The sequence below is a fragment of the Dioscorea cayenensis genome, chromosome 5, assembly GCF_009730915.1.
Source record: "Dioscorea cayenensis subsp. rotundata cultivar TDr96_F1 chromosome 5, TDr96_F1_v2_PseudoChromosome.rev07_lg8_w22 25.fasta, whole genome shotgun sequence".
NCBI classification, from domain to species: Eukaryota; Viridiplantae; Streptophyta; class Magnoliopsida; order Dioscoreales; family Dioscoreaceae; genus Dioscorea; species Dioscorea cayenensis.
In genome coordinates, this window is record NC_052475.1 from 29720496 (window position 1) to 29741453 (window position 20958).

Sequence of the window (20958 nt, forward strand, 5' to 3'; positions counted from 1 at the left end):
TTTCAAATTGAAACGTGTCCAATTGCAAGAAAGGATTTCCACTACGTGACACAGCCAATGAACTGGGGGGCCATCTTCGCGTTTCCCACGTCAAACACCCTCATTTAATTAAGTCCCTGACCTCACTGTACCAACCGAGAAACGCGTTTCCCAATATAAAGATGGCCGAGCTGGACAGCAGATCTATGAACAAGTCAAGCCCGTTTCCCAATATGGATAACATCGTCCCCGAAACGCGAATCCCAAAGCGCAAACATTTTCCACGTTCTTGGTTCAAACACCTTTTTCCATGTCTAACTCCGCTGTCCTTTTATTCTTTTAATTTTTTATTTTCCCTTTTTCTTAAATTTATTCACTTTTTCAAAACAGTACATCTAAAATATCCATATAATTAATGTTTTTTTTAAATGCATGAAAGTATTTAAATTCAAACTAGATTTAAATTTTTTTTTAAAAAAAGAATAAAGCTTTTTTTTCATAAAAACCCAAGGAAACAATAAAATAGTTTATACAGTTGTCGGCCCATTCAAGTACACTTCAAAAAGAAGTTAAATAAAAAAAATCACGTGTTTTAATTTTTGACAGGATGGGACCCACCATTTTTCCCTTCTTTATTAACAAACACACACACGAAAAGAAAAAAAAAATCAAAACAGAAGAGTTAGCTTAGCGTGGTCCGGCGGTGAGATTACCGGAATGATGAACTCCGCGGGAGGAGATGCCTCGCCGGCGCCGGCTTCACCGGCCACGAAGAAACCGGAGAGGCCGCCGTCCACCTTCTCGGTGACCTGCAACCTTCTGAGCCAGTATCTCAAGGAGCGCAAGACCGCCGGTTTCGGAGATCTAGGCCTTGGGATCGGCGGCTCCGATCGAGGTTATCTTCTTTTCTAGGGATTTCTTCTTTAATTTTCTATGACGATTTGGGTGCAATTTGAAACTTTTTAGGGTTTTCATTTTGATTATTTATATATATATTTTTTCAAATAATTTTTCTATTATTTTTATTTTCCATGAGATCTGGACCGTTAATTTGAATGGAAAGTTTTGATTGCGGTCTAGATTTGCTCTTATGCTTTAAAATTAAATAATTATTTATATATATTATTATTATTATTTCTTTCAGTTAGAACAACGCCGACGACGATGAGTTTGATGCCGGGGGTGAACATCTCGGGAAACGAGGATGGAGAGGGGGGAAACGAGGGTGGGAAGGGAAACGCGTTGAGAAACGTGGATCTGGAGTTGTTTCCCCAGCGAACCGGCTTTGCGTCTTCAGAAGAAGCCGCGGGAAAAACCGCCGGGTAAATTTTACGGCCACTTTTTATTCCAAAAAACCCCGTTTTTTTCTGGTTTTTTTTTCTAAAAAAAAATACACCGAATTCACCGTTTTTGCTGCCATGATTAGCTGAAAAAATTAGTTCCTCGTTTCATATTAATCTTCATATTTAAAAATATATTTTTTATTATTTTAAAATTCAATAAATATTAATTATATATATATTTTTAAATTTTTTATTTTTTTAAATATTAATAATAAAAATTAACTTTAGTAAAGATAAAATTATTATAATTTTTAGAAAAACACTAGAAATAGACGTGTCACTTCCATTTCTACTTAAGAGTGATCCACTCCCCCTCAGCTTATGAAGGTCTCAGATAGGGGTGGCAATAATCTGTCTCGGGACCACGCCGGGCTTTTGTCCTACCCGGAATAAAAAGGGTTTGGACATAAGGTTTGCAAATCGCGGGTACGGGTCCGGACACTAGCTGGTTGTCCGGATGAAATCCGGGCAGGTCCGGACATGAAATTCGGACAACCTAGCTTTTAACCCCTAAAACTTTAAAAATCCCACAACCCTAGGGTCCCATTTGTTTTAAAGTTCCATTCTTTTAAAAAAACTTTAAACATATATTGCTTTTTTTTCTATTAAGACTTAGATTTTTTTCTATAATTTGAGTTGAGTTTTGGATTATTAATGTTTTTTTTGCATTTAATGTGAATTAAATTATTTTTAGTATAATTTAATATTTGAGTGAACTTAAAAAAATAACTTATAGAATTCGGACAAATTTGGACATCCGGACAACCCGGGTTTTAAAAATAAACCCGGGTTTAGACATACTAAGTTTGTCCGGATTTAAAACCGGCACGGGTCCCGGACACAAGTTTTTCTATTTATATTAGTAGTTGTCCGGACCCGGTTTTGTCCGGACCGAATTTTTGCCACCCCTAGTCTCAGACATCAGAGAGTGGATCTCGCATTTCTAGCTGTTTTTTTTTGTGTTTGTCATTATTGTTGTTTGTTTTTGGTTGGTTTCATCTAGATGACTTATTTCAATTTTTTTTGTTTTATAATTTTTTTTTCATATAAAATTATTAATTATTTTTTAAAAATAAAATTATGATTTATTTATTTTATAAAAAAAATAATAATTAAAAAAAATAAAAGAATTTTTAAAAGGTTTGATGACACTGTTGAGCGAAGTTTAATTATAATAATTAATATATATATATATATTTTTAATCTCCGACATGCCCCCTCCATTTTCTTCCCATGAAAGTTCTTTCCACTTGAGGAATTATGTGGTGATAATTTTCTTCTCCTGTTTATTTTTTTATAGTTAAATTTAGGTCCCAGAAATGAATACCCGCTTATCCAATTTATGTCCTTTTTTAAAAAAAAAAAAAATTATTCGGGAACGTCCCTCAAAATATGAAAATTTACATAGCGAATGTATTTGCAGGGAAGTTCAGGAAAAATCTCAGTTAACAATATTCTACGGAGGAAAAGTTTTGGTCTTTGATGATTTTTCTGAAGATAAGGCCCGGGAGATTGTAAACTTTGCTAGCAGAGCTTGTGAGGCTTTGCTGAAACAGAGCGTTGTTTCTCCGGTGAGCCATGTTGATCATCCAAGTGGCGCCTCACAGCACAACGCTGCCAGCTTCCCTTCCACCTCCGGGTGTTGTCCGCCGGTTGCCGAGCAACCCTCAAGCCTTGCACAAGCTAGTGGTTCAGGTGAGCTTCTTTTTTCATTCTTTCCTGCAACTGTGCTGATATGGTTGTTGTGGTTTAATTTTGATATTAGTTTAGGACTCATTTTCTTTATTAAAATTCCCTTTAAATTTATTTAGATAAGTTTGCTAAAGTTATTGGAAGCAAATAGGTTTTGAGTTTGATTTTTTATATCTTAGAAGTAAAGCCAACGAAATCTTGCTTTATTGGCATCAGTTTTTTTTTTTTAAGCATAGTGCTATTGTATTTGTGCACGACTCAATTTATTCATTTTATTAAAAAATTTAATAAAATAATATACAATATTCGCTTCTTCAAAAAATCTTCTTTGTAATATATGTATATGTGTGTATTCGTCAACTGTGGACGTTCGTAGGCAAAGAAAAGATAGAAATAGCATAAATTGTAGTTAAATTATGTACCTTTAAGGAAAGTGAGTAGTTGGGGTTTTTGTTGATGTTTATAAAATTGTTTTGAAAAATATTAGTAGAAATGAAGTTGGACGGCTGTTATTTGTGGAGTTACTGTTATGATCAAAGTATTTACTTTAAAACCAAAAGTGGATTTATATGTTGTTGGTAATTTGTAATTGTTTTGAGAGATGGATAAATTAGTGAATTTTCCAACTAGTGCAAAGAATAATAAATCATGTTTAACTTCTGTTTAAATGATTTATTTGAATCAAAAGTAGCTAGTTATCATAATCCAAATTATGAGTACTTGCTGATATATATAGTTACTGTTTGTTTAATCACAGAGATGCCAATTGCAAGGAGAGCATCCCTTCATAGGTTCCTTGAGAAGAGAAAAGATCGGTAGGTAATCTTTGTATTGAATTTTTTTTTGTTTCTTTAATAATATGATCAATAGGCATTAACATTAATCTTTGCATTGACAATATTAATTTCTCTAAAAAAAAAAAAAAATTCAGTGTGATTGCAAAGGCTCCATATCAGTTGAATGCTGCTCCGCCACCTCCGGCGGAGGCCACCGGTGCCGCGAAGCCAGAGGAGAGCTTGCGGTGGCATGGTTTTAAGCCATGAAAGAATGTTGTTGAGAAACACTGGTGTTCTGTATTTGCTGTTCTTGTTTCAGCTGCTGACAAGAGTTAAATTATTGTGCTTTTTTTTGGTCAGTGATTTCTGATCACAAGTAGATCTCATAGTCATAATTTGGTAACTGAACAGTATATAATATTGAATATGTATCACATGTGTCACATTCGTCCTTTTAATATTTATCACGGCCAGGAAATAATTTCACTATATTGAATGTATTGCATTTTTTTTATATTTTTTTACAGGAATATATATATATATATATATATATGATGCTTTTGTTTTTGGCCACTTGAACAATTTGGAAAAGGTGTAAATATCAAAATGGTCTTTCTATTTTTTGTTTTTCATTCTTTTAGTTTTTTTCGTATAAAATCTGTCTTTTTGGTCTTTGTATTTACACATTTTTATTATTTAGTTATAAAATCCGTCTTTTTGGTCCTTATATTTACACATTTTTATTTTTTTTGGTCCCTCTAATTCATCAATTGGAAGGACCAAAAAGACAGATTTGTCAATTAGAGGGACAAAAAAAACAAAAATATAAGGACCAAAGAGACGAATTTTATATTACATAGATTAAAAAAACAAAAAAAATAAAATAGAAGGATTATTTTGATATTTTGATCGATTTTTTATATGTAGAAATAAATGCATTCAATGTTCTTTTTTATTTCAAATTTAATTGGAAATTTTAAAAAATAATAATAAAAACCCTGGAAGTACAATGTAACATGTGAAAGGCATGAGATGCTATGAAGATTAGAGAGTTCCTTCTTGGAATCATAGTATTGAAAATGATAGGAAAATTAAATATTTATATAATTTGACCGAATAAATCCCGACCCACCCCAACGCTCTTATTCTAAATTCCAACCCCATTTGTTCCTTTCAATTTCTCTGTCGTTTTTTGTTTTTCATCATGTGCAGATGTTTATATATATAATAGAATAGTTTTAAAACTACATTAAAAAAATATTGTATTTTATTTTTCTTCTTGAAACCATGCATTAAGATGGATAGAAAAATTAAATATTTACATTATTTGATGGAATAAAATCTGACCCACATCAACCCTCTTATTTTAAATCCCAATCCAATTTGGTTCTTTCAACATTTATGTCTCTTTTGTTTTTATCAACCCAACCCTCTTATTCCGAACCACAACCACATTTGTTTTGTTCAACCTTTATATCTTTTTTTGTATTTCATCATCTACGGATGTTTACAGATATAATAGAATAATTTTAAAATTGTATTAAAAGAAAATATAGTATTTTATTTTCCAGGTAAAGATTGAGTTTTCTATCTTGTAATTTATCATATATATATATATAATTTTAGAATAAAAGTAGGGGAAGAATAAAAAAAAATTGTTCGATTTGAAAGTTGTATCGTGATATTCTCAAATTATATGTGTACGGGGTTAATTTAAATAAATTTGACAAAACTTCAATTAAAAATGACGCAGTTAATAGTATGTGTGGCTCAACTATAACAATATAATTTTAATAAAATTAATTTTCGGTTAATTAAATATTCTAAAATTTATATTAAACAAAGTTGCATGAATAATTTGAAAGCGGTGATTAAACATTTTAAATTTAATATATATATATATATACATATTATATTTGTGGCTATGGAAATCAGACGAACCTTAATTAGTTGAAAATTTTTACAATTTGATTTGTTTTTTTAAATGATGTTAGCTATTTTTAAATAATTTTAAGGTGTATTAGGCATTGAAAAAGTGGCCTTTTTAGCAAAATTACCATGCAATAATTTTGAATTTGAGTTTTTTCATTATAGTGTATATAATTTTGTTTATAAGATTAGCAGTCCAATATTAAGTATTTACCATACCTTGAACGTTGAGAAATAAAGTGTCAGCTTCTGTTCCATGGTTTTATCCATATTTATCAATATATTTGTATATTATAGCCTTGTTTGGATTGGCTTATCAAAAAAGTGTGTTTTTTTTTTTTTATGTTTAGTAGAAGTGCTTCTGAAAAAATTGCTTCTCCAGAATAAGTTAAGCACTTTTTTGTATTTTCTATTTGGATTAGCTTTTATGTAGAATTAAAAGCTGTAAAAATAAGCTAAAAAACAGTTTTTTTTTATAAGCTGGTAATGACTAGCTTTTGAAAAAAAACTGTTTTCAGTTTTTTTTACAGCTTCTGCTTTTTCAGAAATATTATACCATGTCCTGATTTAGACCTCGGGCCTATTTAGATTTTTATGCTTGCATTAGGGGTAAAATGGTCATTTAGTAGTAGTGATATTTTGCATGTTTGTATAGTAGCTTTTATGGAAAAAAAAAATTGGGGCAATTTCGTCATTTGGATCCATTTTTTATGATTTTTCTATTAGAAGGGCAATTAGGTCATTTCCCATATTATATATATATATATAGAATGAATGAGAGAAACCAACCTGGATCCTTCTCCTTCTTTATTTCTTCTCTTTGTTTCTTGTTCGGCCGACCATAACTTTAGAAGAAATTTTTTTTTTCCCGGCGAGAATTTCCGGCGAACTCAAATACCAAAATCCTTCCCCCCTCACTCTTGAATTCGGTAAGCCTTAGATCTAATGTTTTTATTTTGTATTTCTCCCATATTTTCTTGTTTTTAGAAATGCATAAAAACTTTGAATTCTCCATGGATTTGGTGATTTATAGGCTTAAATTGAAGCCAATGATTTATGATTCATGTATGAAAATGTTGTTGAAGAAATTTCTTGATTTAGTGTTGTAAATCGGGAGAAAACCATAGTATAAGGCTAGCTTTCACTGTAGCAACCTCGAAGTTACTGTAGTACCAAAAATTTTGAACCTTTTCTGGTATTTCTTTGGTCCACATTGAAGTTCTTCTTACCCTGAACTCATTGGAACTAGGTTTACTCCATTCAAAGGTCGTTTGGGGTCCAAAATGACGATGTTTTGCCCTAAAACCCTAAGGTTTCGTATTAGACATGTATAATTGCATTTTCATGCATCTTCTTTTGGCTATCATTTTTGTGTTCATTAGAATTTGAATTCCCTGCTTGTATCTAGGTGGCGAAGCGTCCTCCAAGGGGAAGGAGCTCGCCGATCAGTAAGCGCGTCTCGGGACAAGACGACTGGTTCTGTGAGTGGTTAAATTTATAATTGCATAGATTTAATAAGAGTACTAAAGTATTTTTTTCATATGTTTTATCACATAAAATTTGATGATAAATTGGTTTCCTTGATATATATTTTGAACACGAATTTACTTGAAATGGTTAAACCTAGAATGCTTATACCTATTTATTTTGAAAGAAATATGTTTACTTGCATCTCCGTAATTATATGCAAATGAGATATGGTTTGATGTATATTTCCGTATTTATATGCAAATGGAACATGGTTTTATGTACATTTTCTGGTTTAAACATTGTATGATGGATTCTTTGAATTGGAAATTGGAAAGAATTATATTGTGGCATTCAGTTTTGATGATGACGGTGGACTTTAGTCCGACACTGCAGTGTCAGGTTCCACGGTCCAGCCTGATGGGAGGCGGCGTGGTTAACCCTGGTTTACCCTGGTCAAGAGGTGCGCGGAGCCGTTGACAGGGGGTTTTATTATGTGGCCAACACCAAGGAAAGGCAACCCTTTTAAATTTTTAAAAGTTTTAAAAACTCCTTGGTGGTCCCATAGCTAGTCGCGACCACGATTAGCGTGGGAATTGTTTTAGGCCAGCCTGTATTTTGGAGCTATGTTCATTGTGTTTTAAAATGTTATTTGCTTTTGATGAACCTTGTGTTATTTGTTAATATGTTAAATACTTGGAACTGATTTTATACATTATTATTTTTGTGGAATTATTATTTGAAATACTTTATCACTCTGTTACATCTATGCTGACACCACACACTGGGTAACATCTGTTACTCATCATTCCCCTTTCTTCTATCTTTTCAGACTGCGACGTTGGACAGAGTTGTGTTGTGCAGCAGTAGAGTGATTTGTCTGTTCTCCTTGTTTACGTTTGTTATAGTATGCATGTAAAATTTATGGATCCACTAGACTTGACCTTTATATATTGTTTATGTATTTGTATTTTCTGGTTGTATCATGCTACTTGTGTTTAGGGTCCATAGTATCAGGGAACCCTATTGTGATCTTATTATTATGTTGTCGTCTATCTATGTAATTGTGATAACATGTTTATATTGAGCCTTATGGCGACCTAAAGGTGGGGCCGTTGTGGGACCCATTTCTTGTCGTCGTGGCGGTTGCCACGTGCCCGGTTAGGTTCGGGGCGTGACAAGAAAAGCCAATACAAACAACATTTTTAGAACCCACCTTATAAAAAAACACTTCTGGGTTTTCCAAAAGCCAATTCAAACAAGGCCTATATATCGTACAAGTACCATAAAAAAGTTTCAATTTCATATTTTTGGTTTTGGGCTAGAATTAGTTTTTAGTTTTATCCATATATTTCCACAAAATTATAATTTTAAAATAAACCTTTTTTTAGTATTTTATCATATGTATACTTTTATTTTATTTAATGTTTTTTTGTATATATATATATATATATTATTTTCATGCAATTTAATTTGAATTTTTAAAAAGATGGTTAAAGATTGAATATGTTGTTTTGCCCTAACTTAAAGATTTCGTATTTGATTATTATCTATAAATGGGGTGGTTTATGTTATTATGAGCAAGATTTAATAATATTTACTTAAATTTTGCTAATCGATTCATTTTTTTAAATAATATACTATAAAACAAATATTTATTAAACCTCACCCAAACTTACTTTTTTTTTTCTTGAACCAAAAGTGAGCTCACCGGACTCAAGCTTCACTCAAATGGAAATATAAACAATATTAAGATATAATTGTACTCACTTTGGTTCAAAAAAATTGATTGCAAGCTCAAGTTCGATTCAAATTTAAATTTCTAAACTTGAATACAATTTAAATTGATAAAACTGAACTCAAACTCTATTCGAACTTGGTTATAAAAATATTTGTTTATAAAAAATAAATAAATAAACCAAGTTTAAGCTCAGCTCGTTAAGCCTATAAGCTCGAGCTCGAATTTGAGCTTGAAACAAAATGAGCTCAAGCTCGGGTCCTTAATAAGCTCATTAAACATGTTAGAGTTTTTATGAGGATGCAAATCTCTTAACCAACTTGTATATGAGTAGGCTCGTGGGCCTCTAATTGAATAAGCTAGCAACTCTTAACAAGTTGAATATCTCGGCTCAATTAACTATTAAAGCTCAAAAATCATCTTTCGGCCTGCTTTATTTACTTTTTCGAACAAAACTCTGAGTAGTTTACTAACGGTTTAGTTCGTTCTCAGCCCTATACTTATCTAGACCCCTACATTTATCTAAACTAAACCAATCTTAAATTGCCCAAAATCTAATTAACTGCACCCAAAACATAATGAATTTCTTTTTCAAATAAAAAAATGAATAATAATTGGGAAAAAAAAGGTCAGGAGATGGGCAATAAATCTCTTAAAAATAATTCTAATAATTAACAAGGGGCACTAAGTGAAAAAATCTCTAAAGTTTTATCCAAAGGAGGATACTCATCAACGCTGAAATCCAGTGAATCACATCATCCACCGTTCATCGTCGTAAATTCTCTCCATCTCGAGGTATAGATTCCCGCATTTATCGTTTTCTCTATTTCCATTTTTCTATTTCCACTCCCGATCCCCAACCCTTCTTCTTTCTCTCTTCTCCCTCGATTTCGAGGGTTTTCCATTCTCCTCCTCTCGATTCGTCTCGTTTGCTCGATCCAAGCTTGAGCCTTTGGCTTTGCTTCCGATTTCCGATCCCGATCTCGGTCCGAGGGTTCCGGAGTTTTGATTCGGAATGCAGCAGCAGAGGCTGAAGCAGCAGCAGCAACAGCAGCAGCAGCAAGCGCTGATGCAGCAGGCTTTGCTGCAGCAGCAGCAGCCTTCGCTTTATCACCATCCCGCTCTGCTCGCCGCCCATCCTCAGGTCCGTTCATCCCTCGATCATGCTGGTTTTGATTGGGTTAGGGTTTTCGAGTGGTTGGTTGTTTTACTGGGAGGTTTGTAGCTCTGATTTGCTTTTTGTGATTTTGGATCATTTTGTGGTTTGGATTGTTTGAGGGGTTTTATTGAAAGCATGGCTGGGTTTTTTGCTGGTGGTTTCGAGTGGATTAGGGTTTTTCGAAAGAATAATGATCGTTCTGTTTAAATAAAGGTTTTTTTGGTTCTCTTTTGATTTAAAATTTAGGGATTTAGCTGTGCTTTACCAATGAATTTGTGTTCTGGATAATGTTTTGTGCAATTGATTATTTTACTTGCGGTTTGTCTTTTATTTGTCTGTGTTACAATAAATTTTTATATCCTTGTTTTATGTTATTGACAGGCGTTTTGCACTTTAAGATATTGAGAATTAAGGTTTTTAGTTCTTGATTTTTTATTGCTTTGTTCTATTTTTGTTTTTTCCATTTCCTATTTAATTTGTGGTTGACGCATCGAGAGGAAGCCCTTTTTTCATTTTTTTTTCTTTGGGCACATATAGAACTTGTTGTTTTGTGGTGGAGATATGTTCTTTGTGTTCGTTGTTTTGTTGTGAGTGGGAATTTTGAGTGTCGGACAGCTCTTGAGATCTTGCATTTGATTTAAGAGTGTTTTTTCCAATAGCTGTCAAGTAGGACTATATGATGAGCCTATACTATTGTTGTAAACCTTTTCTTTTTTTAAAAAAAGGAAGATAACATTTTTTTTGTTACTCAAGGTTCAATATCTTGTACTGGTTGTTTTTTCTGATGCATTTTAACTTTTTAATTGCTTCATTTTTTTTACTGCTCTCGAAGGATTGTGGACTCTGGACATTAATTTCTATGCGGGTGTTTTCATTCTATTTTTTGCATGAAATACAGCAATTTTGTTTTTATAGTGAATTTCCGCCACATTTAGGGGCAGTTTATTAAATTACAGTGTAAATGAAAATACTATATTTCAAATTATATCAATGTTTTTTAGTTTGTTGTAATTGGAAATGTTGTATTTACTTTTTCATTGTTTGGTTTGATTTAATGTTTGATGTAAGTTGAGGAGTATAATCATAATGTAAATAGGGTGGTGAGATTATCTCATAGTCTATTATTAACCCTAAGTATTTAATATTTTTCGTAAAAATTAATTCAGGCAAAAGCAATTAATTAAGTTAATAAACTATTTATTAAATTTAAAAATATTTTATATTTCTTTAATTTTATAATTAAAAAAATATTTTTATAATTAAAATTTTAAATATTAAAGTAAAAAATTTTAAAGATATTTTTATACTTGTATGTTTTTATAATTAAATATGAGATAGCTTTAGTGATGCCATGGTGGTGGTGCTGTAAAAGTGAGTGCTTACGCGTAAGTTGTTTTAATATGAGATAGCTACTTACATGTAATAATAGTTACATTAGCGGCTTTTTTTCTTAAATTATTAATTAATTAATTTTTATTTTTATTACTTTGGGACAACTTATGTGTTGATTAAGTTAAGCACTTTTTTACCTATAGTTTTTTGCCTAGCTAATCTTTGTGTAAATTGAAAAATTTTAAGATTTGTTGTATTCATCTTTCTCACTGAGATCTTGTTGCAATGTGGCTATCCTGGTGTTCTCGCTTGTTATGTTTAGTCACTATTCAGTTTTAATGAGACTAATAGATCAATAGTGTTGGTCCTTTGCTGTTCTAAGGTGTGGCTTTAATGTATATTTTTATGGTGATATGTCTAATTCTACCAATATCAAATGTTTTGTTGAAGTAAAGTAGATTTCTTTTCATTGATAGAAGATTTTTTATTTATTTTATCATGTTGAATTGCCTGCAAGTTTGATTTGTGCAATCATCTATTGAATGCCCTTAACTTTAATTTCGGGAAGCTATCGCAAGGCACTAATATTCTTTGCACTGATATTCTTTTGCAATCTCCTCTCGCGCTTCCATATTTGCAGATAGAGCCAATGCCAAGTGGAAATGTGCCTCCTGGCTTTGATACAACCACATGCCGCAGTGTGTGAGTATTGAATGGCATTTTATTTACTTTTAGTAATCTTATTTTTTGCTTTATTCTGCAAATATATGTAATTATGTTCTTTACCCTTTTCTTGTTGCATTTATTTTCCTTTCCATTCTAAAGTTCATTTTCCTGTTATCTTAAATTTTTCCAGTTGGATAAGGGGTGGTGGTTTATTTCTTTGCCTTCAATTTGTTTAATTGTGACACTCAACTCTAAACTTATATGTTTTTTTTTTGTTTTACTTTGTTTTTTTATGGGTGAAATGCAGGTATGTTGGAAATGTCCATAATCATGTTACTGAAGCTCTTCTTCAAGAGGTATTCCAGAGTACTGGTCCGGTTGAAGGCTGCAAGCTGATTAGGAAAGAGAAGGTTTGTTTTTGCTCTCATTGTGTAGTTATTCAGGCTTCTTTGTAATTTTGCAGGAAGTTAGTGATTTTCACATAAAATTCAGTAGTCTTATTGCTGGTTAATTAAGTAATATTGTGTTTGAAACTTTAGGTATTTGTCATGTTTTAAGCAATAATATTTTTTTTATTAATTTTATTATTTGGTAAAATTCTAGGTTTATGATGGCTAAAAATCTATTCAAATAACTACCTAAGCTTATCATTGCTTTGTCTTATCTTAGAGTTGTCTTTTAAAAATATTTTGCTATATTGTTTTAGCATCATATTTTATTTTATTTTAGTACACTAAGATCTAAAAAATTAAAGTTGAATACATAAAAGGGTTTTTTTTAAATATATTAAAATAAATATATAATTACCAATTTACCCAGATCCTCATAAAAAGCCATATTTCCTTAAGACACTCCACAAACATATATAAAATGAATGCCAAACCATAATGGTTAAAATTTTTAGTTAATTACCAACATGGGTTGGTTCAAGTGGTAGAAACTTAGGGCTCTCAGTATCTTACTTCTCGTCGGTTAACAAAAAAAAGAAAGAAAGAAAGAGTTAATTAACAAATATACCATAAGTGTTATTGGTAGATATGTACGATTTCATTGTAACAGTCATGTTTTCTCTTTTATTAATTTCGAAAATTTTGTTCTCTAAAATAATCAAAATAAATAAATTCTTTAAGTACATAACATAAGAATGAAAAAGTTACATTATAAAAAAAAATGAAGCCACAAAAATATTTTCAAAACAAACATGACCTTAAGTTTTCACTTTAAATTATGGCTTTTTATTAGATGTAATTGTGTTATGACACAGATAGGGTCATGTTTAAAGTGAAAACTTAAGGTCACTTTAAACTGTGTCATAGTACATACTGGTTAATTTGTGAGCTGTTTATATTAGATGTAATGGTGTTATGGTAATGCTTGCTTATCCAACATGCAGTTTGCCATTTATATTTATCTGGTATATAAAATACTCAAATTTAATAATACAGACATGATGATTGATTAAGAGCATTTTTTGACTTGCATGTTTTGCAGTCATCATATGGTTTTGTAGACTACTATGATCGAAGATTTGCTGCACTTGCAATTATGACCCTCAACGGAAGGCATTTGTAAGCAAACAGAATAAAGGCTTAGGTTGTTTTCAGTCTGTGTGTAGTTGTTTATCTTGCGCCGTGTGAATTGCAGATTTGGCCAACCAATTAAGGTTAATTGGGCATATGCTAGTGGGCAGAGAGAGGACACATCGGGTTAGTTTTTATTTTTGCTGTTATTATGTTCAATTGCTCATACCATATCTTCATTGAGTTTAGAATTGATCTGAGTCTTTTGTATTAAGTGGCATTGCCCTGAAGTGTTTGTGATCTTCTGTAGGGCATTACAACATCTTTGTTGGTGATCTTAGCCCAGAGGTTACAGATGCCGCATTGTTTGCATGTTTTTCTGCATATCAAACCTGCTCGTAAGTTTCATCTGGAATCTATGTTTTTTTAAAGTTTCTGTTACATGTATAAAGTAAATGCTCATCTAGTGTCTACTAATTTGTGTGGAATGCAAATATTTTGGAATATTTTCATCTGGCATCAAAATTGTGTTTTCAATCCGTTGTTTGGCCAAAGATTGGAATATATCAAGCTTATTTGTGTTGCAGAGATGCAAGGGTTATGTGGGATCAAAAGACTGGGCGTTCGAGGGGGTTTGGTTTTGTGTCTTTCAGGAGCCAGCAGGTAGATGGACTGACTGCGAGTTGAGATTGTTCTGTTGATAGTTGTATAATTATTGACGTAATCTGTTTTTTGTTTTTTTTTTTTAATGTTAGGATGCACAAAATGCCATAAACGAACAGACTGGTATGTTCCAAACTTGTAATCATGAATTTATTCTTGCCCACTCCTGTTATGAATTCATCAGCTCGTATATAATTCATTTCTTGGGCGTATAGCTTGGTGATTGGACATTAATAAGTAAACATTTAAAGTTATTGGAGATTTCTCAGCCTAATACCAGCTTATTGTGTTTGCATCCCGCCTCTGATGTTCATCTCCGTGTTAAATTTAGTTTGGGCTGAGAAAGGCATCCCCTCTCTGTTTTCAATGTTTTTGGTGATGCAAGTTCCTATATTTATAAGTTTGTACCATGCAGGTAAGTGGCTCTGTAGTAGGCAGATCCGTTGCAATTGGGCAACAAAGGGCGCTGGTACTAATGAAGACAAACTAAACTCGGATTCCAAGAGTGTTGTGGAACTAACAAATGGATCATCTGGTAGGTGTGATTTGTTTGTTTGATTTGTTCATGGAAACTGTGTTCTGGACAGCTGTAGCTGGTTATTTTTTGTTATTAGAATGTCCAAAAGGGATAACAAAAGCCTTATATTTCCTGGTTTACTTTTTTTTTTTTTTGCTTGTGTTTCATGAAGGCAGCTCCAATACCAAAAGTTTCTTGTGTTTTAATAAAAAAGATTACTCTCAAAGTTTTGAGGGTTAGACAATTATGGATTTATTTTGTTTTTGATATCATGTTTCATATATTTATGCTCAATTGGTTGTTGAGTATGAAATACTGGAGATGATGTTGTTAAATGCAAGTAAGAAATATCGTAATGGTGAGCAAACAACTAACTAAAAGCTTAGAGCAGATAGAGTTATGATTCTATTTACCTTTGAGTTTCAATCTTTTGAAGTTCTATATGGGTAACACTCAAAATGCCATCTTGTCAAATGATGTATCATTCACATCCCACGCCTCATCCTGCAATTGATAATGTGGCAACTTGACCAAGCTGCTATCATTTTGCTCAAAATGTATAATCCTTCTTCTGGAAATTTGTTTATTTCTAATGTTCCATCGGTGTTCTTGTTTACCTATTGGCAAGCATATGGTGGTATTTTTAATGAAAGGCTTGTGTCAGTTCTTACTGGTTTTTAGGAAGCTTATGTTGCAAATGGCTCAATTTGTTTTGTTATCATGGTTTTGTATATATATATTATTATATATATATATTAAGTTCATAATGAACACCTGTATTTACCTAGTTGAGAAATTCCTATGCAGAAGATGGTCAAGAGACTGCAAATGATGATGCCCCAGAGAATAACCCACAGTACACTACTGTTTATGTGGGCAACCTTGCCCCTGAGGCAAGTGGCTCTCGCTGATTGATATAGTGCTTTTGCAGATTTTGTAGAACATTGACACAAGTTTTCAATATTCAAATATAGTTACTTGCCAAAACATTGTTTTAACGAGATCTCTGATTAAAACCTTGTGACAGGTTACACAACCTGATCTTCATCGGTTTTTCCATGCCCTTGATGCTGGTGCAATTGAAGAAGTGCGTTTGCAGCGAGACAAAGGATTTGGTTTTGTGAGGTACAGCACTCATTCAGAAGCTGCGCGTGCTATTCAGATGGGAAACGCCCGGATTTTCTGTGGAAAGCCAATCAAGGTATAGAAGTTGGTTTAATTTATTTTAATTTATTTTATTTTGTGTTTGTGTGTGTATCATTGTTGTCATAGTGCTGCTTGGGGCTGAAGAAATGAGAGGGAGAGGGAGAGGGAGAGGGAGAGGGAGGGAGATTTAGTAAAACTGCAATTTCAAAAAATTCAGTTTAATGTTGACTCCATGAGTGGGCATGCACACTCATGGAGGTTATGGAGTACATGCAATTTCAGATTTTGATTAGTGTATAGATCTATAAGTAAATTTCATAATGTGACATTTAATAAAAAATCAGGAATTGCATTAATATAGACCCCAGCTTGAACCTGAATTGTGCCAAGAGGTATATGACCTAAACCCAATTTGAATTAATAAAAATCTTAATATCGTTAATATAAAGTTTTAACTTTTGTTAATGAATCAATTGTGTTTACAGTAGAAAAACATAGTGCCCAAATTATAGTCTGGGATCTGGGGTTTATGTTAAATCCAATTAAGTCATGGACTGCATGGTAAGGCCTTCACTCTCAACTCTCAAGTACTATTTCTATCTACTTTGCTGATCATAAATGTCCAATCATCCCATCCAGTGTTCGTGGGGCAGCAAACCTACTCCAGCAGGTGCCAGCTCCACACCTCTGCCCCCTCCTGCTGCCCCTTTCCCTGGACTCTCGGCAACTGATCTCCTGGCATATGAGCGATCTCTGGCATTGAGCAGGATGGGTTCTGGTCAGGCATTAATGCAGGGCCAGCACGGGCTCAAGCAGGCAGCAATGGGCGTTGGCACTGGCGCTAGTGACGCAATGTATGATGCCGGGTTCCAGAATGTGGCCGCGCAGCAGCTCATGTATTACTAGAAATCTAGCGATGTCTCGCATATTAGAGTTTGACATACAAGGCTCTTGTTTCTGTTTCTCCATTATACTTTTACAGTTCGGTGTTCTCATACCCTTTGTCTCCTTTATGGTGGAAGTTGTTGTATTGGTGTCCGAAAGTGAGTAGGGAGTGTTTGGAGAGGTGTTGATTGATATTTTTATTCAGTAACTCGTTGTTTGTATTTGTTTTTATTTCCAGAGGTCTCTTTTGTGTCGATCAGTTCCTATAGCGTTTGGTGTATTAAACGGGCAGATTTGTGCTGCATGCCTTGTAAATTTCATCTCTTTAATGGCACTGGAAAACTTGAATGGGAGTGATGTGTTTTTATTTTACTTTTATTCTGGGCATGGTGTGCTTATGCTGGTTGTTTTATCAGATGAGCAGTAATAATGTGAATAAGAGACACTGTTCTGTTGCATTTTGATGTAATGTGTATTTTTTATGATGTTTATGTGGGTATTTATATGTAAATTTCTGTGTTTTAACCTGACAGTTGATGACTAATTTTTCCCTAATTGCATCAAAGGGAACACTAAACTTTTCTTGGATCATATCTAGGCATGATATTAGCCAAGAGAGAACAAGCAAAACATACGTTTAAAATTCGATTTTGATAATTTTCGTGGTTTCTAACACAAGAGAGTAGCAAATGAACTAGAAGCTCAAAGTGTTGAACTGCAACTAGCCAAGAGATGGTTCTGAACCACTATAAGACACAGTATGTGGATGATATACTAAGTCAACATTATTCATAGTTTGAAGAACACAACAGGAGATGCCAACATGAAGTTTAGACATCATAAAAGCATATTAATCCCTCCACCGATGACCACAATCCGGATTGCAGCACACGAAGAACAGCGTCATACCTTCCTCCCCTCTCGCAGCAGCCTGCAGAATCCAAGTGTTGCATTAATATCAGCTTACATTAGAAGCAAAGAGAATGAACTTTTTGTTTTGTTTTGTTTTTTTTTTTTTTTTGATAAATGTAGACAAACCACAAGATTGATCCTTTAATTTTTGAGTTGAAAAATTGAAAAAGAAATAAAATACCAACTTTTCTGTTGTAAGGAGAAAGAGAACAAAAATTTAATTATGTGATCATATTTCACTAGATTTTTTTTTTCCTTTTTTTTTCTGAGAATGGACCAATCCAGTGTAGAGAAACAACAGAAACAAGACCAGTCAAATGATGACAAAATCTTAGTAAAACATAGTAGCACCAAATTGCAAGCATGGCCAATCAGCTTCTCAAGCCACAGCTGAAAGATCGAGACAACCAAAATTAACTCATTATTATTTTATCGGTCTATTTCCTATTAGCATGCTTTCTATTGCAGTTAACTTAGTGAAATCAGAAAGATGATGAGAAGGTTGCATCTCCATATAATATCGACTCAACCTATTCAAATGCATGCTTGTCATGAAATCGCATTTTATACACATGATATCATGCTTTGGCCATATCATTTAATCACTCTTTCATAAATCATTGTGCAAACCATTGACAATGATGAAATAAATATTACGGATCAATTATGTTTCTAGTCTAGTACTGGAAAAACGATGTCAAACAAACAAGAAAGTATTAACAGAAAAAGCTAATTTCTTGTTGCCTAAAAGATAAATTAGCTTGAAATTAAAGTTTGCGAAGAAGTATAAGATTAACACAATTTGAAGACATAAATATTTATGAAAAAATTAAGACGAAGCAATCTCACCTGAAAGAAGACAACTTCCGGATGATTGCACTTTGTGCATCTGATAGTCTTGGTACGAGGAAGAGTTGGATCAGCTGCTACATCCTGCAGAACTTGAGTACGCTCACCAACAGAATGCAGAACTTCATTTCTATAGACACAGTTGTCATTAGAAATCTCCTGCAATCAGATTGAACTTTTATGACAAAAGCTTCCACCTCTAAAACACTAGGCTATTTTTGGATAAGCAGTTCATTACACTATTTATAAGGCAAAGAGCACAAGATGTCATGATTGGTGATAAAAATAGGAATTGAAGTTTTGGTTTGCATATGGTTAAAATTAACAAAGTAGTAGGCAATGAGTCAGGATCCACCAAATCATCACCCTTGAAAGTTAAAAAAACATAAATGGATATAAAAGAAATGGTTGCCAAAGAAATATGAAGTATCACCACCTTCACAATAGAAGAGTGGCAATTCATTTCCCTGCCAAGTGAGAGGTTGAAGGTTCAACTCCCTCTCATAATAATGATTGAGAGTTGTGGCTTACGCACATTTATATAAATAAAGAAACAAAGAAAGAAAGAAACATGGAGTACTGAAATTCCTAACGTGCAAACCATTGCACAAATCCAATGAACCAGGCACAAATCAGACTTGCTTAGTGATTCTTCTCAAAACGAAGAGATGTAAGGTGAACTTGGTTTTATTTTAGTCCATGGTAATAGAAAAGAAATCCCAATAAATTCCAGATGAATCAAGCATAATCTTAGGCTATTTCTTTACATGAAACTTAAGGTATAGTAAGAGATCAATAATAACACATCAAATACAATAAGATCTATTGTAAGACTATGCTACTTTATTAAGGTCATAAAATAATTAACAAATATCATATAAACCTCAAAATTATGAAAATTGGGCCAAAATATGAAACAGAGGACATGACCTAATAATGGAAGAGAAACAATAGACCATATATATATCTTAATAAAAAATTATAAATCCACAAACATGCTCTAAAATCTAGTCTTGAATCATGGCTATTAAAAAAACTGATCTCAAGGCTACTAAAAATCTCAGCAAACCTTTCATCTTACAACCAGGAAAATATATTTTTTTTCTTAAAAAAAAAAAAAAAGTAAAAAAACTTTAGAAAACATTAGTTACAAGCAGTCAATAATCAATCTGAACTTTGTTTCAATTCCTACAAACAAAGCATTCAGATCAAAGGCCATGTCCATCATTATCTTCCTAAACCTAATTCACAAGGAATTTCTCCAAACGTTTGCCTCCGATAATCAAAACACAAAAAAGATCAAAATGGAACTTTTAAAGGACATCAAACCCACATGACAAAGCACAAATATGCCACAAAACACTAACAAGAAACCCACACAAACAATCAACCAAAAAAAAACCAAGAAAAAAAAAAGGAGAATAATCAAAGAAAGAACAAAGAAAGGATTTTGACAAAAAAGACCTGGTGTTCACAGTTGCGGCAAGCAAAAAGTAGGGTTTTCTGCTCCTTATTCTCCTTCGGATACAGTATGTTGTTGCTATCCATATCCCATCAACAATAACAAAATTTACCATTAAAAAAACCCCAAAAAATAAGGAAAAAACCAAAATTTAAGCAAGATTAATACCATTCACAGCAGAACTTCATAGTGCTCATGGCCTCTCTCTCGTTCTCTCTCTCTCGCACTGAAGTTTGGAGGGTTTTTTGCTTTTGGTGTTTGTTGAAGGGGGAGGAAGGCGGTTTCAGTGTTTGTTGAGGGGGTTTAAATGCAGTGCTTTATGCACGTGCCAAACACGTGAGTTTATGGTTTTTCATTTATTACCCCCTAAAAATATCGAAATTATCATTCATCTTCTGGAGTTTATAAAACTATTTGTTTATTTTATTTGTAAATTTTATTTATAAGCCTATGACTTCTAGGATCTAAAGATGCCATGAACCTCTGATAGTTTATTTAGGATTACAATATAAATATGTTAAGATATTAACTCTTTATTTATGTACTTTTTTTATGATTTGTTTACTTTATCAAATATATATATATATATATATATATGATAATAATTTGCTTGCTTTGCATATATATATATATATATATATATATTGAGAGAGAGAGGGGTTGAGCCATCATTCATTTTAAATCGAGCGAATGTACTGTGAGATACACAATAATCTTTATGAGTAGAAAAATGAGATACACAATAATTAATAAATAGTAATTTTTATAAATAAAAAATAAAATAAACAGTGTGCAACATATTATGAATTTTAGATTGCCAGATTCAAGCCGTTCAAATTCATTTGCACTCTCCAAAAAAATATATAAAAAGCCCAACACTCTTCAAATTCTCTTTCTATTTCTCTCCACACATTGTACACGAA

General features: G+C 32.7%; 3 protein-coding genes and 1 long non-coding RNA gene across 5 annotated transcripts; 3 read left to right on the forward strand and 1 right to left on the reverse strand.

Annotated features, from left to right (window-relative positions):
• The first annotated feature begins 660 nt into the window (after window positions 1-660).
• Window positions 661-4279, forward strand: LOC120260775 (protein TIFY 10b-like). The gene is made up of 5 exons (XM_039268336.1): window positions 661-874; window positions 1124-1301; window positions 2746-3017; window positions 3772-3829; window positions 3946-4279. Exons 1-5 carry the CDS (start codon window positions 697-699, stop codon window positions 4055-4057), a joined length of 798 nt encoding a protein of 265 aa, XP_039124270.1. The 5' UTR covers window positions 661-696; the 3' UTR covers window positions 4058-4279.
• Window positions 4280-6554: 2275 nt separating this feature from the next.
• Window positions 6555-8090, forward strand: LOC120260888. Its single transcript, XR_005536524.1, has 3 exons — window positions 6555-6648; window positions 7128-7200; window positions 8019-8090. It is a non-coding gene; the product is annotated as an uncharacterized LOC120260888 (long non-coding RNA).
• A 1667-nt stretch (window positions 8091-9757) lies between these two features.
• Window positions 9758-17188, forward strand: LOC120261395 (oligouridylate-binding protein 1B-like). 2 transcript variants are annotated; one of them, XM_039269273.1, is made up of 12 exons: window positions 9758-10068; window positions 12056-12117; window positions 12389-12491; window positions 13573-13649; window positions 13726-13787; window positions 13912-13999; window positions 14189-14264; window positions 14357-14387; window positions 14680-14799; window positions 15589-15674; window positions 15809-15982; window positions 16567-17188. In XM_039269273.1, the coding sequence occupies exons 1-12, from the start codon at window positions 9940-9942 to the stop codon at window positions 16831-16833; spliced, it is 1275 nt and encodes a 424-aa protein (XP_039125207.1). In that variant the 5' UTR covers window positions 9758-9939; the 3' UTR covers window positions 16834-17188. The 2 variants fall into 2 exon arrangements, with proteins under 2 accessions (XP_039125207.1, XP_039125208.1); XM_039269274.1 differs by having other exon boundaries at window positions 15592-15674.
• Window positions 17189-17428: 240 nt separating this feature from the next.
• LOC120261952 (DNA-directed RNA polymerases II, IV and V subunit 9A-like) lies at window positions 17429-20308 on the reverse strand. The gene is made up of 4 exons (XM_039269973.1): window positions 20204-20308; window positions 20038-20113; window positions 18574-18732; window positions 17429-17743 (listed from the first exon to the last, which is right to left on the reverse strand). Exons 1-4 carry the CDS (start codon window positions 20230-20232, stop codon window positions 17663-17665), a joined length of 345 nt encoding a protein of 114 aa, XP_039125907.1. The 5' UTR covers window positions 20233-20308; the 3' UTR covers window positions 17429-17662.
• Window positions 20309-20958: the final 650 nt, after the last annotated feature.